Source organism: Melozone crissalis, unplaced genomic scaffold, assembly GCF_028551555.1.
Source record: "Melozone crissalis strain CALT ecotype California unplaced genomic scaffold, PUWL_Pcris_2 ptg000045l_1, whole genome shotgun sequence".
Taxonomy (NCBI): Eukaryota; Metazoa; Chordata; class Aves; order Passeriformes; family Passerellidae; genus Melozone; species Melozone crissalis.
Window position 1 is genome coordinate 16,971,994 of NW_026535823.1, and position 18,566 is coordinate 16,990,559.

At 40.1% G+C, this 18,566-nt stretch overlaps 1 protein-coding gene across 1 annotated transcript in view; it reads left to right on the forward strand.

The window, feature by feature from the left end:
* TGFBR3 (transforming growth factor beta receptor 3) overlaps nucleotides 1-18,566 on the forward strand; it is a 106,877-nt gene that overhangs the window by 62,184 nt on the left and 26,127 nt on the right. Inside the window, exons 5-7 of the mRNA XM_054285662.1 lie at nucleotides 9,674-9,857; nucleotides 15,095-15,263; nucleotides 17,571-17,718. Of these exons, the coding sequence (XP_054141637.1) occupies nucleotides 9,674-9,857; nucleotides 15,095-15,263; nucleotides 17,571-17,718 (501 nt within the window). The remainder of the gene's footprint in view (nucleotides 1-9,673; nucleotides 9,858-15,094; nucleotides 15,264-17,570; nucleotides 17,719-18,566) is intronic.

An 18,566-nucleotide genomic window follows, 5' to 3' on the forward strand; every position in this document is an offset into this window, starting at 1 on the left:
TTCCTCTTGTGGACAAAAGAAGCAGGATCGTTCATCAGATAATAAAGCCTTGGACTTACTTCCAGTTTAGTTTTGATCTTCTCCTACAACACATCATCACTCCTATTTCCTATCAGCTAGTTTTTGTTCAGCTAGTTTGTGTTCTTCCTCTGCACCCAGGATTTTCCCTCTCCCCTTATCTTGCTCAGGGAATGGAGAGATGGCCTGCTGACACTCAAGCATTTCTGCTCAGCTGATTGTGCTGAGCTTGCTTGGTTTGTCTCAGTGGGGTTTCAGCAGCCTGCATTAAGGCATAGGAGGAATAGGGATGTGCCTGAGGCTCTGACTGCCAAAACTGTACCATTAGATAAGTGTTTGCTGCAGAAAACTGTTTCAGGTGCTTCTGGTTATAAGCTCAGGCTTGAAGAGGTGAGCAGCAGCACTCATGGATCTTGCCAAGCAAGAAGTTGCCTGACCTCAAGAACTGCCATGGTGAACTTGGCCACTGATGCTGCAGGGAGGGGTGTACTGTTTCTCAGGTGGGGCAGGAATACCTGGTAGGCACTGCAGGTTTGCTGCAGTGTTGGGGGGACTCAAATCAAATACCTCCTCTCACAACTCCAGCTCTTCATCTCTGCTGGTCATGGTAAGGGCTGGATGCTGTGGTGCCGGGTGCCATCCTGCCAGCCTGTGATGCTGGGATAATGCTGCTGCCCATGGGACCTTGCCTTTTTGTTGCAAGGGACTGAACTGGCTCTCAATGTTAACCCATCCCTAATCCATCTGAATAGCTAGCTCTTCATAACAATTTTGGATCTCCTTAAGTGCTGTAACAATTTCTTTAATTTTCCTTCCACCATGTTAAGGTTTCTATTTTTCTTTTCTACAAAGAGCTCAAAGAACAAGACTGCATAATGCCAGCATACTGATCCACCTTTACCTCTCCCAGTTTAGTGTCTGTCATCCATCTCACTCCTAAAGTTCACTTTGTTCTTTCCCTAAGGTGATGTTTTTGCTGTAAACATAAGCTAACTTCAGCCTCTTACCCTGGATTCATCAGCCTTCCCACTTTTCATGGCCCAGTTTCTCAGGGCATCTCAGGGTGATAAGCCATGAGGTTATGGGCTGAACAACTTTAAATGTGGTCACCATCTGTTGCTTTTCCTCAGTTCCACTCTGCTCACAAGGACAAATACATTGTTTTCCCAAAAGTTTTCTGAAAAAACAGCACAGAATCTGGTGGCACAGAAAACATGAAAAATGTGGAGGAAGTACTGGCAGCACCTGTAGGCAAGTGCAGTATGCCAAACAGAGATCAAGGGGCTCTAGTTCTGCAGAGAGCTGTTTGGCTGTGTTGAGCTGTGCTAATTTGCATCCCCTGAGTTTCTGTGCTAGGAAAGGTTGTCCTTTTCCAGAATCAGGGGTTCTTGTTTTAGGTAAGCTGTGGGGCAGAGGGACATCCTGCTTCTGCCCTAGTTGCTGAGAGGTTCCCTGCCTCTGTGCCAGAGCCTTCAGTGAGTTCCAGACAACTGACCCTAGGACTGTAAATAGCAGCTCCAAGGGCTGCAGAGTGCAGAGCATGCTTCCTTAGCCCTTGTTTAAAAATACTTAGCTCTGTGGCTCTGACTTGTTCAGTCTCCTTAGATGTATAGCCAGAACAGAAGATTGAGTGTGTTGAATCATAAAAGATTTAGAATTAGAAGAAACTTTTCTAGTGCCCATGAACTCCATGGCAAGCATACCACAGGAGTGTCATAACTATTGTGTCTGTCTCTATGGAAGCCTCAGGCAAGATACTAGTTGACTTTCCAGCTTTTCCTTCAGACTTTCCAAACAATACATTCATTCACCATTTTATTAATATACTGTATGTAAAGTATGAATTGCAATGACTTTCATTGATTAAATCCTGGTTAGAGTGGTAGGTAGTGTAAAGAAATTTAAATGACAACTTCTGGGACTTGCTGCTGATAAAGACCACACTGCTAGAACCAGATCCAAGTTTGTAGTGAAATGATCATGGAACCATTAGTCAAGTCCTAACTCTTTATTTCTTTTTAATATTAGCTCTTTTTTTCCTTATAAAGTATCATAACGAAGTTCTCAAACTGTTACAGGGACGTGTGCTTTGAGCAAGTAAGTAACTAAATAAAAATCAAAAATTAATTGTATTATAAGTTTCAAGGTTATTTCTAACAAAGGTGACTCCAGGATATGAGCAGATGATGAACTGGATCACAAGTGCTGTTAGCACTGTACAGGTGGAGAAACCAAGGCACAATGAGCTTGAATGGTGATTGTATTTGAGAAGAGGGTAGAGTCAGGGCTGTGTGTTCTCACTGGCCTCATCAGCAAAATGGTCTGTTTCCTTCATTCTGTGAATTTATTGTTTGAGTTTCCATTAAAGCTAAACTGTCCCAGGGAAGGATGAAAAGATTTAAAGCTTGTATCAGCACATATCCAAAAGACTGGGAAAATACAGTACTACTGAGTAGGGCTGGAGTTTAACTTCTTATCACATAGTTTGAGCATAGATTTTTTGCCTTCAGCCTGGTCCTCCATCAGTTAAGAAGCTTAAAATGAATGTGGGAGAAAATCCAGGCTTTGGGTGCATGGTTATAGTATGGGGGAAGCACAAATTACCTTCTTGGTAAACATTTTTTCAGGATGGACATGTAGATTTGGTGTATATGTGTGGTTTTGCATTTATTTTTATCATGTAATGCAGTTTCATGCAGTAATTTATGTGCTTTATCTTCATGGAAACAACTCATGTTTTCATTTTCACAAACTGCCTACTGGTGGCTAAACTCACAGTGGAATAAATTGTCATTAAAATTAGGTAGCATGCCCAGATAAACCAAAGTTTGTATTGGGTTAGCATCAGAATTTCTTTAATCAAGAGTTTTTTCCAAAGTGGCACTGAGTGGAAGCGCAGTGATTCTCTCAGGGTGACAGTACTTTGAGGGAAGCCATCATGACAGGGCATGGCTGCTAAGGGCTATAGGAAACTATTCTGTTTCCTATGTTGTCATTTTGCTTCTCAGGGTGCTTCCCCATCTATAAGTCAGAAAGAACACTAGTGAGTAGTCTTAAGAGAAAATTTAGGCATCTTGATATAAACCTGACAAAAATTTTCTGTGTGTGCACAAGAAAGAGAAAAGAATATATGGTGTCTACCTAGTGTGGTGTTAACAATACATTTAGCATGGACAGGTTATTTTCAGACTCTGCATGAGTTGCTGTATATTGATGGGTGAAGTAGGTGATGCTGTGAAATTATTGTAATTCTAGTAAAATAAGCCTGGAGTTTATTTTCATTGTGTTAAAAATAAATGTACCTTAGTATCATGGCATTTCAGTCCAAAAATACCTGAAATGGGTTAGTGCATGGACTGCCTGGCCTAAGTAACTGTAAATCATCACTTCAGTTCCTGGTGCATGTAGTCATATTGGTCTGGTTTTATATTTGTACATGTCACAGAAATACAACAATTTGGGAATTGGGCCCTTTCTGTTCAAGTGTTTTTGGGCTCATCCCTCTCAAGAGTATTGCATGGGTTGGAAGCTCTGTTCAGTTCAGCAAGGGGAATGCTTCTCATCTGTGCTGCATTTTTTTTTTTCCCTCTGCAGGGAATAAATGCCAAAATTGCATTATAAAGGGGAGGTGGAGAGGAAGTTGAAGGACATGTTCACAGGTGATTAGACTGGTTAGATTATGACATTGCAGTTTTATGTAAGCTAGACAACTACTGTAGAAACTGCTTTTACCTGTGATCTTGCTGCAAGTCAGTATTGCAGAAAAACATTACCAGACCCTTCCACCAGCCCACTTTTAGGTTTTCATACAGCAAATTAGTTTCCTTCCTTCCCATCAAGTCGTCATTTCTCTCCTTCCCTAAAGCTAGTTTATTGCGAACATGTCTTGGCAGAAAACCAGAAGTTTATGAAACTGCACAGAAAGAAGGTTTTATAGGTGCTACTCAGAAAGTAATTTTTTTTCTTTATATTTGGTAGCTTTTTCAATTGCTTTTATAGCCTAGGAATGTCTTTACTCAGCAAGTGAAAGTAGTGAGAATTAAATCAATGAAAAAAGATCCCAATCCTTTGTGATTTCCTGTTAGAAAAGATCCAAACCCCCCTTAAATATCTACATATGTGATTTTATATAATATGTGATTTAAGAAGTGATGCTTCAGCTTTTTCTCTGAGTTAGTTATTCAGACAATTGAATGAGTAAAAGTTATGGATAAGAAAGCACTTATGCAAACAAATAACCTTACTTGCAAGAGCTAGGAGTGAGTGTGTGTTAAGGTAGTGACATGGAGGAAGCCAGGGCAGTAATGATAAATACAAAAACAGATCACTTGCTCTTGGTTTGAGATTTGAAAAGATAAAAGCTTTAAAGAAGATGAAGTGATAGAAGGAAGAGTTTAATTATTAGTAATTTCTGTATTTCTAAGAAGAAAAATCCATGTTCTTATTACTTTAGCCAATTGCTGGTTTATTCCTCTCACTTCATGAAAATATGGTTCACATATTTTGGGTCACTGCCACCAAACCACAGGCTGTTCTATGGTTTGCACTAGGTTTGGATGACTGACAAAACTCACTGAAAAACAAGTGCTATTTGTTTTCCTGTGCCTAGTATTTAACGGGAAATCAGGAGGCTAAATTTCCAATCACTGGTTAAACAGACCCAGATGTGAGCAGAGTGCTTTGCTAGGAGAAGAGTGAGGAAGGATAGGAAATACATGACTAGTGATAAATTTGGTATAAATAGTGACCTTTCACTATTCAAAGTAAAAGCATAGATTTTCAGTGTTGTGTAACAGTGTGAAGAGGAATTTAAAAGGAGCTTTACATTACTGTAGAATCCTGAGTTTGCTTTTTTTTTTATAAGTCTTCATCATTCTTCTACTCAGGAGCTGGAAATTATCCTGTAGTTGCCCTTTTCCACTTGGAAAAGTTCATATTCTCCCTTCTCATCCCCACACTGTTTCCTTGCTTTTTGAAAAAATGTGAACATTAACATTTTGTGTCAAATTAAAAGCAGTGCTTAGTAAACAGTAACTCTTCGTATGCTTTTCACAATGGTAAATTTCCCTGTAGACTGTGTCTCCTGGCATGATTCAAACCTGGCAAAATACTGCTTGCCTAAAGTCTATATAAATGGGTTATTCTCAGAAATATTAGGGGGACTTCAGGCTGCCTGTGATGATGATTCTTGTGAAAAGAGCAGAAGGATTTGGTCAGCAGTAGGAATGGCAGAAAATGACAGAGTAGCAAATAGATGCTTGAAAATGATGCATGTAAAAGGAGTTTAAGAGTACAGTAAGCCTGGTAAGGCATCTTTAAATATCCAGGGGGTTGAGGGTATTTTTTTTTTTTCAAAGCTTGCTTCAGGAAGACATTGCAGAAGAGAGTTGCTATTTCTGGCTTAGGAAGCAAGATGCAGTACATGAAATGAATATGCAGAGTATAGTAAAAACATTCTGTATGTGTGATGTCCCAAAATAGGCAAATTTTATGATCTATAGCTGCCTTCTGCTTTCACTGCAATCACTTCAGCTTGGGCAGAAATATTTCAAGAAAACCAAGTTGCCAGTAAATTTCACAGGAAACCAGGCAGGTCCTTGTGCCTTAGATTCTTCTTTCTCGAGACTTCAAAGGCTGGTGTTTTTTTGGGGAGCTTGGTTTGCTGAGAGTGTCACAGAGTTCATACTAGATCCCATGTGATTTAAGACATCTTTCAGAACTCAACCTTTATTGTGTGGTGTTTGTTTCAGCTGTGGGAGTGGGCTGTCTCTGTAGGTCATTGCTCCAACCAGAACTCGTGTTAGGAGTGTGGATAGGCCAGATCTGATGATGCTGCCTCTTGTATCTCCTGCTGATCTTTCTCAATTCTGCCTCTGACTGCTCCTAAGCATTCCTCCTCCTCCTGGTCCCTCTAGGAGCCCAGCGCCATCACTTTCAGACCAAGACAGCTGCTAGTCAGGAAGATGTGGACTTTTAAGTTAATCCAGCCTTCAAGAGTGAGGAAACAAAGACTGTTTGGGCATTTAGTAGTTGAGGTGTATTCCCAAACCAATCTTGCAGGAGGCTGAAGGACCTGGAACAGGCACCTGTGATAATCTTTTTTCTTCTGTATGGTCATGGCTCCTTCCTTTCTTTGCTTGCTTCAGTAAACAGGGGGTTTAGCCAGTGGAAGTTTACAGAAGCAGGCAGTGGATTTTGGCAGACTCCTGGTGTTAGTGATGTGGAGATAATAAATCACAACAGGTTGTTACTGAGTCACTGATTCCAGTGGAATCTATAGCTGCAGTTGCATAGATAGGTTTTAATTCTCCTCTCACTTCTTCCACTGAATTGCCTCTAAATTGAAACAGAATGCCTGGAAAAGCTTCTGCTGCCTTATTTTGCTCATATCAAACAAGTGTTATGTTGAGTCTATTAAGATGTTGTTAAATTAAGTGGGCAGTTACCTGTGTGCAATTAATAAACTCCTGCTGAGCCTTAAACCTTGGTACCAGATTTCCCCTTTCCACAGATTTTCTTGTTTGTTTCTTTATCATTCTAGTAACTGTTCCTGAGGGATTTTGAAATTTCCACTTGATTTGACACAGATTCAGCTTTGATAGAAAATCCCAGGATCTTTTCCCTACATATATAAAGATACAAAGATGTGCAGGAGTCTGCTCTCTGATCTTGTAAGGTTCTGCTTTCATCCTGAGAAAACATTGAACAGCATTAATTATATAAGGATCTTTGGTAGCTGCAAAACTGAGTATCTCCCAGGAAGTTGAGTTAAAATCTAAAATGTATTTAAGATAATGCTCCTCATGTGTATGTTTTCAAAAATGTGAGAACTTCAAGTGGAATTTTATGATGATTGCATGTGGTCTTGAGAACACTAAAATGAAACATTTTGTCATTGCCTGAAACCATCACACCTCTGTGACTGTAAGGACTATGCAGATTTGATAGGTGATTCACAAGTGTGGCATGTAATTTCAAAAGCAGCATGTTTCTTATTCACTTGAAGAGAATTGTTCTTTTAATGATTCAAGTATGTTGTATATGGGTTTATGAACAACAAAATACGCATTTTTGAGTTTTGGAATACCTGATATTTCTCCATCTGTGGCTTTATTTTTCCTCTATAAGAGGATGAAATAACGTCAAAGTACAGTATCAATAAACACCAGCTGACTCTGATCTCCATGTAGGCTGCTCCAGTAGTTGGTTCAAATATTCTCATTTTATTCTGAGCAGATACACTCCTCTCCTACATGTTCTACACAGGTCTGATGCTGTACAGCTCAGATACAAATATGAAGGATACTGCTTCTTTTCCTCCTGGTACATTTACCTCCATCATGGCTTTAGGGGTGATCAGGTGGTCGCTGTGCTGGCAGGCCCTGGATGGGTGGTGGTGTAGCTGTTGTGAGAGGAGGGATTGGTTCATGCTGGCTGCCTGTGCACACTTACCTTTATATCCTGAGTCATGGCCCAGAGGTGCCCACCTCTCTTTCAAGGCTGAATTATGAACTTGCTTCCTACTTGGGAGTTCTGAATTATAACTGTGTTAAATACTTAAAATGTTATAAGGCAAAGTAAATATCCCCTTGGATCAGATTCAAAGAAAGAAATAAGGCAATAAATGTTTAAAGGGAGAGAAGGAAATAGGTAAAATAAGAAACAGAATATGCAATTTTGTGTGCGCAGTAGTCGCACTCACCACTGCATGTATTTGAGATGAGTCAAGTTTGGTTCTGAGAGTTGTTCCCTCTGGGGAATAGTAACTGATGACATTTGGCACTTCTGCCAGGTAACTGATGTCCTGAACTGCCATGGCAGCCTTGCAAGGGCAGTTTTATTCAGACTGGGAACTTTTCTTAAGGGATGTATGAAGGTTGGTTTTGTTTTGTTGCCCCAGCATGAGGGGGTGTATGTTTCCTTGATCTGGTATGGTGCAGAGAAAATTTCAAGCCCTGTTTTCCCCAATGGTCAGCAGGGTAGTAGTGTATGCAACCAAAATATGTTCCTAAATATGTTTTGTTCTTTGATGGAATACTCAGGTTTTGGTAGCATATTTTCAATATCCTATGCTTGATCCTCATTTCCTCTGAGGAACAGCCCTCTGAACTGTGGTGCTTGCTGTGGTTTGTGGCTATGGCCAGTATCTTATGGTCTTGCAAACAGATTTTCCATGTCCAGCTTCTTCATTTAGTCTCAGAAAAGTGACAGGACATGTAGGTTTACTCAGCAGCAGAGGATGTTTCCAGTGCAGTTCCTTTTCATGTCCTCACAAGAACTGGAAGAAATAGAGCTGGGGCACTTTTTCCACTCCGCAACCTCAGAAAGTAACCACTAAAGAAGTTGAAGGGAGGAGATAAGAGTGTCTGTGGCAGCCGTCTCTTAATCACTCAATCAGTGCGTAATTAGTGCTCAGATAAAAATTGGTTGGTTCCCAAATATTTAAAACATTATTAGGCTTTAATGCTTTGCATTATCCTAAGCATGTTAGATTTGCTTTTGATTTGTTCTGAAGAGTAAGTAGTTAATGTTCAAGGCAGGTGTTGAAACAGTGATGGTTGCCTTTTTTGGAAGGGTCTGTTGAATTCTTTCCAGAACAAATAACATGCTTGGCTCACTTAACCTTGCCTTAGGTCTGTGTAGTAAAAATCCCAACATTGGCAAGCACAGCAGAACTCTGCAGTCCTTTCTAAAACCTGGGTAGTGGAACCAGGATTTCAAATAGACTTTAGTATGTGATTGAAAAAAGTAAATATGATAAGCTTCATGTTTGTTTCAAGATGTTTACTGTATGATCACTTAGTGAGGATGCTTGTGCCAGACTTTTAGTTGCTCTGCTTTCTGTCTGTCGGTTCCTCCCTTGAAGCACGTGGCCACTTCGATAGGATCTGTCCCTCAGGAAGACATTTGTCATGCTGCAGGATGATAAAAAAGGTTTTCAAGTTTTAATTAGTAATAAATGAAAAACCAAGTGTATTCTGAGGAAGACAGCTGTTGTGTTAGCATACATTTAACTATCTCAAATGAAAAATACAGCAAAAATGTATTATTGTAAAGTAATCAATTTCTTTGATTGTTATTTAGAAGGAATAATATTTTTTCTCATGCTGTCTTGAAATGTTTAAAACAACACACTGATGCTGCTTTACCCTGATGCTGACCATAAAAACAAATGGAAACAATGTGTAAATGAAAACCAGCTACTACTCTTACTGGATAACTGTCTCTGAGGGTGGAATGCCAAAATCAATTCAATATTCCTGCAAAATCATCTCTGATTAAGTCTTTAAATCCTGTGAATTTCATGCATGGGAGATTTTTCTAGTTAGGCCAAAGCTCTATGAAAATGTCCCACATGTCTCTGATATAAAAGTGCACAATCCGGCATGTGCTGGCATGTGCTGTGTCAGTGCCATCCTCTGAGACTGTACACTTGGGATTTACACAGAATTTGATATGTTAGGGGCATTGTAGAGATGCTCCATGAAATCAGCCCATGGCATAGGTGCTTCTAGGTGGTGAAAATGCAAAGTGGAAATAGGCCATAATCACCTTCAGTCACTGCATTTGGGTATGAGAGGTCACATCACTTAAACATGCTACGTGTCTGCATGGATAAATGTACCACATTAAAATGTGTTTTTATTCCCATCAGGTGTCTGTAGGTTCCGTTGTTCAGTTTGAGAAGGGAAACTTCTCTTTGTCAGCAGAAACAGAAGAAAAGTTTTTTCCTGAGAAAAATGAACATCTGCTACAATGGGCCCAGAAGGAATATGGAGCAGTAACGTCTTTCACTGAACTGAAAATATCAAGAAACATCTACATTAAAGTAGGAGAAGGTAAACCAGAACAAAACCAACTGAACTGATAGACACTTCCAGATACTGAGAATATGTTGCTTATATTTCACTTATTTTAATTTTTAAACATATGAAAGGGGAAGCAGAGAAATAAGGGCAAGCCTCAAATCTAAGACCAGACCTTGGGTTAGGAAACTTTTAATGGATTGTGGTGCCATCACTTTATGCTCATAAATGTGCATGCAATTGCTCGGAATCTTACAAAAGTCAAACTTTGCCTTTTAAACAGTATCAGCTACTCATGGTGATAGTTTGGGTGCATTCATCTTGAAATAGGGGGAAATTTCTAGAAATACCTGAGTTACATTATTTTTTCATTATTTGCTTGTATAAGGATCCAGGCTTCTTTGGGCACAGAATTATTGCCTTCCTCACCACTTAGTCTGTACTGACATATTTTCATCCCAAGGAGACAGATTTCCTGTCCCTCTGAGCCACATGCCAGATTCTTCAGGTGGCCTAGTGCAGATGGGAGAGGACCCCAGCTCCTTGGGGACTGCACACAGGCCTGTACTGGGGTGGGGCTCAGGCTGTAGCTCCATAGCTGAGCAGTGTTGGCACAACATAACTCTGTGATCCTCTGCAGGAATATCTACAGAAACTCCCAAACAGCTGAACTAGTTGGTTACAGGCAAGAAAAAAACCAACAAAAAGCCTTCAGTGGACAAAACATTCTTTCCTAACCACATGTATCTGATAATTTCATTTCCTGACATAGGAGGTTTACCCCCCAAAATCAGAATATGCCTGAGTTAGTTTTATCCAAATCTTGCCAAATTTGTAGAGGATTCCCTTGTGTGGGGGCTTTTTTTTTTTTTTTTTTTTGGCTCTACTTGGCACCAGTTGTGGATTCTAATGCCAGAAAATCATTCAGAAATATATTTCTTACCTTATTAAAATGCTCTTGAAACATATACATGGAAGTAGTGGTCTCTGCATTGTGGAGACAAATATTTAATTAGATATGTTGAAAAAACCAGATGAAATTTTGTTTGTTGATTTGGATGTCTCCAGTCAAACCAGGAGGCTAAAGAGGGGAGTTTTGCATCATCTTTAGAATGCACTAAAACACAATTTAATTAGGAGCAAGTACACAAAATGGAACTTGGCAGGCAACCAAAACAGACAGTTTCTGAGAAGGCTCCTACAAACCAGCTCAGCTGTAATTGTTTGATTTTGATTTAAATTCTTGGCAGAAGGGAACATGTGTGTATGTGGGGGGGTTATGCATGTGCTCAGGGGTGGGGACAGGGTTAGTTCTTGAACTGCAGAGTTGTGTGAGGAGTTCTGTGAAAACCACGTGGGATGTGCTCCTGGTTTGCTTCTCTGCAGAGTGAACAATGGAATCACTGGATTTCACAAACCACAGCATGCAGTGACGTACAATGTAGGCTTTTCATAGAAAACTTACACTCTCATGAGATTTAGTAAGGTACCCTCAGCAGACAGGGTGTGAATCACTGCTGGAATTGCTCATAATCTATAGGTGGTCACACAAAGCAGTTGCTGGCTGTGTGACTGATACAGAATTTGAGGGCTGTATTCATATAATTGTCTACATTTCAGCTTCACTCAAGTTAGACAAATCTGAAACTGGAAGATGTAACATTTTAAAAGTGTAGGCTGTAGCTGAACACAGAAAATGCAAGCCAAAGGACAGAAAGATCTGAAGAAGGCTGATCTTTCATAGAATAAAGCTGCTTCTGATGCCATGGGTCTCTTAAGTCACTTTTGAAACTGCAAATGAAAGGCAGCTGAGAGCACTAGCAAACTGGATCAGGGCCAAGTGCATCTGAATCCTGTTGATTCTAAAGAGTGGCTGATCAAATACTGCAGGGATGGTGATCACAGCAAGAATTTTAAGGGACCAGAATGGGGGTGTGGAGGAAGAGGGCACAAGAAGTGAGGTTCTTGCTCTTGCCTTGGTTTGTGTAATGAAGGAGAGGGCAGAGTGGCTGCTGTGATAATCACCGTCAGATTCTAGAAGGCAGGACTGCTCATGATGACAGTGCTCTTGGTACGTGTTTTACAGCAGAAGTCAGTTTAATTCCTTATGGTTCAGTAAGACATGATTGAGCAAGTCAGGAAGTCCTATCAGTTAGCTAAATGTTACCTAATGCATCCAGCATCACCAGTAAATCCAGGGCAAATGTGCTAGCCTGGAGGGACCCTAATTTCAACACATTTCTTACCTAAATAAGAAAAAATTAGTTTTAACAGTAGCTAAATTGGAAAATGTACAGTTTATTTACAGACAGTAACACTGTGCTTCTGTCCTTGCAGAAGCTGAAACATCATTCCTGACTCTGAATTTATAGCCAGTGCACATATCCTGCATGCCATGCTTGCTTGGTTTAAGGCTGGCACATGGTCCCATTGTGTCTGGCTTAGCTGTGTGTCCTGCTGCAGGATGAGCACTGCCTAGAGTTTGCATCCTCCCTCCTGAGACCCTTGTAGGCCCTTCCCTGATCCCATTTCTATCCTGCCATTAAATGCCAGCCAAGGTTCTGATCTCTGTTGTGCTAAGGGCTAGCAAACTGTGAAATACACATAAATAAGCCCTACCATCAGGGTGCCCAAGGAAAATTCCAAACACCTTGCTTATGCCCAGATCAGATTTTGAAAGGCAAGCTCTTGCTTGGATGGGATTTTTATTCCTGAATCCAACTGCTGCTGCCCAGGGTGCCTGTCTTGGGAAGTGACACTTGATTAATGGTGCTCATTTGCACAAAAACCTCCTCAGGGTGATGTTAAGCTTGGATATTCAACTTCAGCCAGGAACCTGTGGATGGCACCTAATTTGTGCAGAACAGAGCAGGCAGTGTCTGTCCTCATCAGTAAAAACAAGTGCTGCACACAGAAGGGACATATCCTGGTGTGCAGTGCTGTGTCCATCCAGCCTGCCTGGCACTCACTGATGGAAGCTGGCTGCTGGCCACTGCTCACAGCTCTGCTGCCTTTGGCCAGCAGGGCCCCCTGGCACCCCAGCTGCTGCCAGAGACCCTCTGCTGAGGGTGTTCCTGCAAACCCCACGTCTGATTCCCTGTTGGGAGTCTGGGGAGATTAGAGAGGCACAGAATCCATAAACTGACTGTTTGTTGGCTGGTTTGGTATGTTTTTAATTGATTGCAGACACCTGCAGTCCCTTTCCAAAGTGTGTAGACAGACCTGAAACTAACAAAGAGGAGATGTGTAGTGAGCAAAGAAAGCTGGAATGGATCCCCTTTTCTTTTCTGCTCCAGCCCAGTTTTGGTAACTGGTGTGGATTCATTCTGGTGTACATGTCAATTAGCCCATGACAGAGTTGAAATCTGCTGCAGAGGAAAAGCTTGCTATCGAGTGGGGGCCCAGGCTGGGGACTCTCTGTGCTTCTGGCAGCAAGAGCAGCACTTCTGGAGAGTTCCAGAGACGCCTCATGGAAGTGCCAGGAGCAAGAACTGAGTTGTTTGCAATGGCAAATGATAGCACGTGTGGTAATTACCCACAAACTGCTCCAGAACTGGTATTCTATGGCCTGAATCATGTTGTACAGCAGTTAAGAAGAAAATACCTACTGTCTCTGTGTGTGTATATATATAGATATATTTAAAAATTTAAGCTCAGCATAGACCATTTGGGATCATTTTCCATTCTGTGCTGTTGTGGGAGGAGCTGACAGAACTGCAGCTGCATTCAAGGCTAATCTGGCAGGGCACACACCAGATGTTAGAGAAGTGCTTTGCCTGGGCAGTATGAATAGTCACAGCCTTATACAGCTTTAGTAACTTCTGTAGGGGACACAACAGGGTTAATATTCAAAGGCTGCTTTGTGTAAGATCAGGAGAAGAAACTCCCCTGATTGTTTCTGCAGAGACCAGGGTCACAGGAGTCTCTGGTCTTCCTGCAGAGCTGGGTTAGCACACACAAATGCCCTTCAGAGGTGACATTTCAGTTCTCATTTAGAGAGTGCATGGCCTCAGAACAGCTCATAAGAGTTTCACAGTTTTTTGTTCACAATGCATGCTAGTTGATTTATTTTATTTTGGTTTTTTGGGTTTTTTTTGTATCCTGCTACTGACCTTAATAGGAAAAGTCCTTCTTGTACAGCAATGGTCAAAGACCCAGGCATGTGGAATTGTATTCTTACAGGACTTCAAGTACTTGAACATGGTACTTGGTCCTTCTGTGTATTATGACAATTCATATGTCAGGCTATCTCAGAAAGGCAAAGTGCTCCTGATTTTCAGTAGAAATAGTGTTTCTTTGGCTACAGTAATAGAGGCTGTGCATGAGAATTTCATATGAAGTGACTTTTTTTATAGTTTGCATTTTACACTAGTGGCTCTTCGCCCAGAGGGTGTTTGGGCGCTGGCACAGGCTCCCCATGGCAGGGGTCACAGCAGCAGCCTGGCAGAATTCAAGAAGCCTTTGGACAATGCTCTGACACAGGGTGTGGCTCTTGGGGATGGTCCTGTGCAGAGCCAGGAGTTGGACTCAATGACCCTTGTGGATCTCTTCCAGCTCAGCATATTTTGGGGTTCTGTAATGCTCATATTCAGCTTTTTGGTTAAAACCAGAAGAGAGATTGAATAGCTATGCTAGAATTTCATTATTTCAGCTATGTGTATTGTGATCAGAGTTTCTTTGTATCAACAGCTGATTCCATAATTTTTTGAAGCTTTTAATTTTCCATGTGCAAGACAAATGCAGTATTTGTTGCTTTCTAGACAATACTGACTCTGACTACACAATATATAGTAAATATATTAAGTAAGGAAATGGAAAGTACTTTCTATAGTATTTAAAGCATGGTAAGTTTATAATAACAAGAATAAAATATTTTCCACAGGGAGAAGGCGTTGATTCCAAAAGTTATCTCCAAGTAAATTGCAATAGAAAGAAATCTCTTGTAAAGATACAAGGAGCAAATTAAATGTATTTTATTAATTTTGACAAGTTTTTCACATTTTTCTTCAGAATTGTTTTCACACTTTTCTTTACAGGGATTTTCTTTCATTAAGTGTTTAAATCCATAAATAATAACTATTAGAAAGTTGATGTATTGGTGCAACAGTAATCTCCTTTTCAATATGATGATTTGTCATATGTGCTTGTAACAGATGTTAGAGACACCTTTAAGAAATATAGTGAACACTGAAGTGTACGTGGTATGTGCATACATCTAAGCTGCCATCTGTGGTTAAAGGTCCCTCTGCTTGCTTTTTTTTCCCCTCCAGATCAAGTTTTTCCTCCCTCGTGCAACATAAAGAAGAATTTTCTGTCTTTGAATTACCTTGCGGGGTACCTGCAACCAAAACCAGCAGAGGGGTGCCTCATGTCTAACTTAGTCCAGGGAAGAGAAGTTCATATCATTGAACTAAGTACTCCAAATTCCAATCCTAACAGGTAAAGTATCATCTAAATAGACTAAAACTGTTTGAAGTAATAGCTAAAAACTTCACTTGTCTTATAAAAATCAACTGAAAGCAGCCATTTCATCCTTAAAGAAAAGCTTGGGCTTTGATATTTTACTTTAAATAGATATTGGTTCTTCAGTATGTAAAGATTTTAATTCTGCTGCATAATCACAGGATTTTTCTGGACAAGACTGCAAAGCACAGCTTTTATGGACTGTATACTGCTCCCCTTTTTGCTCAATCAATCATATTTTTCCAGGGATAAGGTGAATAAGGGAATATGAGTAAGGGCAGTATCTGACAGAAAAGTTTTAAGGTTAGACCACTGTGTGAGGAGGTGAGACAGAGGTAGAAAGTAATCCTGACTTTTCACAGGCAGGGATGACTGGCAGCAAGGTGTAGGACAGTGGCTCCCAAACAGTGTCCAGAGGCTGCAAGTGATGTGTGCTCTGTGATAAGTGTTCCACAGCTGCTCTGAAGATTCACAACAGTATCTTCTGTCAAGTTTCCAGTTGAGTTTAAGGGATAATGTGATAATTATGAGAAATGCTAAGGGTTGATAGTGATGCATTGACTAAAATTTTTTTAACTGCTGGCTAGGAAAAGTAACTCTATACACATTATGAAGATTTTCTAAATTTTGAATTATAGTTTTCATCAAAGGGGAAGGGTAAGACATATAGAATACTCATCTTTTACTGGTCTTTCCTAGATCTTTGTGGGAGAACATAAGTGGGGTGTGCTTCAGATAGGAAGAGGTTTTCCAAGTGTGACTAAGGGCCAAGTATGATTGCTAGAACAGAAATTTGCTATGAAGCTTAGATGGTTACAATTTCATCAGAGATAAGGTAGAATTAAAATCCTGTCTGCTTACTGCATTCACTGGATATCTGGCATTGTCTGGTTCTGCTCCTCGTGCAGCTGCATGTGAGTGCATCCTATCCCTAATGAGAAATCCACACAGGGAGATGGAGGTGGGAGGAGGTGTTTTTGTGAAAAGGATAATTCTCATTGCAAGATGTTGAACCCAGAACCTGATCATTTTCTTGCATAAGAACCTGAGGAGAGTAAGAAAGTGTTGAGGTGGAATGGAGTGGTAGTGTAGTGGAAGTGGAGTTGGTAGCCCCAAATGCTGATGCAGCCCCATGAACAGAGCTGATGCTAAGCATCCTTCCAAGTCCCTTGTAGTGCTACACAATGACAGCCTTGGTTCCAAGCTTTTGGCTTTGGATGATAGCACAATAGGAATTTGCTTTTGAGATGATAACACGGCAAAAAGTTTAAATGTTTTGCTATTAAAAGTAAAAAAAAAGAAAGATACTAAATTACTTTGTTCTTAGTTTTATGTGTTACCCACAGCTATCCTTGTGAAGTTTAAATCCCCAAAGAAACATACAGAAGCTGAGCTGGGCATGTGTAAAGCAGCAGGAGATGGACCAAAAGTCCCAAGATACATGAAATCTCAGTGTAGAATATTAGTTGGAACCTATTACATGGAGATGAGCATGTTCTTATAATGTATGGCCCCATAAGATGATCTGGAAGTATAGGTTTTTCTGTTGAATTGGTGTTTCACATGTTGAGATGTTATTGATGGGTAAGAACCCATTTGCTGTACTTATTTTACTGTGATCTTGAAAATCTGGACAGTTTTCATCTATTTTCCAGTAAGCAGTAGGCTGGACATCTGGGTTTTTTTCTTTTTAAAGTAACTATATACCCAGAAGTAGTGGAAACTGAATACACTGCTTAATTCCTCAAAGCACGCAAGATCTGAAGCAAAGTCATTCCACAATTTAACTGTTTAGGCAGAGACATCCCCCAGTACAGTATTTGTGGTTTGGGTTGGGTTTTTTATGCATGTATGTTAACCTCTTTGTCTTCTTTACTTTTTTTAAGGTATTTTTTTTAAGTTTTAGTACAGTTATAGCCAGAGGAAACTAAAAAAGTTATATTTAGGCACTGTCACAATGAAATAAGAAAATTGTGTTTACTTTAGAAAGCAACCTGCTAGCCATATCACTTACCTGCACTAAATAATAGGTGAATTGGGTAGCACACTTCCTGTAAATAAGAGACAGAAATATTTTTTTCCCAAAAAGTACTTGTTTTTATTGTTATGCAAAATCACTTAAGTGTATATGGAATAACAATCTGTTTTGCACATGTTGTGTTGCCCGGGATAATATCCAGCATTTTAATCAGCTGGCCAGACAGTGGAAACATGATGGATTGGAAGAAGGTTGATAGCTGAAAATTTCTGGCATTTTGTTCTAACTTTGTATTTTCCATACAGTGCTCTCCAGGTGGATATAATCGTGGACATTAAACCATCTCAGCCAGGCGCCAGGCTTGTCAGGGATGTGGTGCTTATCCTCAAGTGCAGAAAGTCTGTCAATTGGGTTATCAAGTCTCATGATGTCCAGGGAAAGCTGGAAGTGATTGTAAGTTAAAGCACCTTTATTTTTTGTGAGCTATTGTAATGCAACAGTATAGAATCCATTTAAATGTGATATAGTGCTAAACCATGTTGATTTCTGAATGTTTTCTCTTAGCTGCTTCTTTTTAATAATTACCGCATTTTAAGGAGTAAATGCATAAACTTTTTATTCTCATTAACTTTCAGTATATGGGCTGTAAAACTGACAACACATTGCAGAAGCCAGGTGGTTAGAACAAGGATTTTGTCTGTGTCTTTTTGATATCTGTTGAAGCATCCTAAACACAGAGTAGGATGTTCATTTCTCTTTTTGCTGTTACTTTGGTGTATGGATCAACAGGTTCATGTCAGAGGTTGGAACAATGCCTTCAAGTGAAGAATAGATAATACTAGATATGCAGCACACACCCACATCCCTTTAGAAGTGGAAACTCCTTTACTTCTGCTTGTGCTTGCAGTAGTATCTACCCCTTTCCCTGCCAGTACTTCTGTCTCCAGTAAGTGTTTGGTCAAACTGACCTAACTCTACTCAGACAGCAAAAAATAATTGTTTTTTAAAGTTAAAACCAGACTCTCTAAAGTTAAACTTCTTCAATTCCTAGAGATGCTGATTCATGTTGATTTTTGGTACAGGCTTTGTGGCTTAACACACTTTCTAGTAAGAAAATGTGTGTTCCCTTGCTCTGAAGTAAATATAATTGATCTGATCTTGCAGCCTATAAATCTGTGGCCTATTTCCATATTAAGTGATCAGTTAAGAGCACATTGTACAGTTGAGCTGAATGTTTTCTCAGGACCACCCATGAGCCTCATGATTAGCAATTTTGCAGCAATTCAGTTACATTTTCAAAC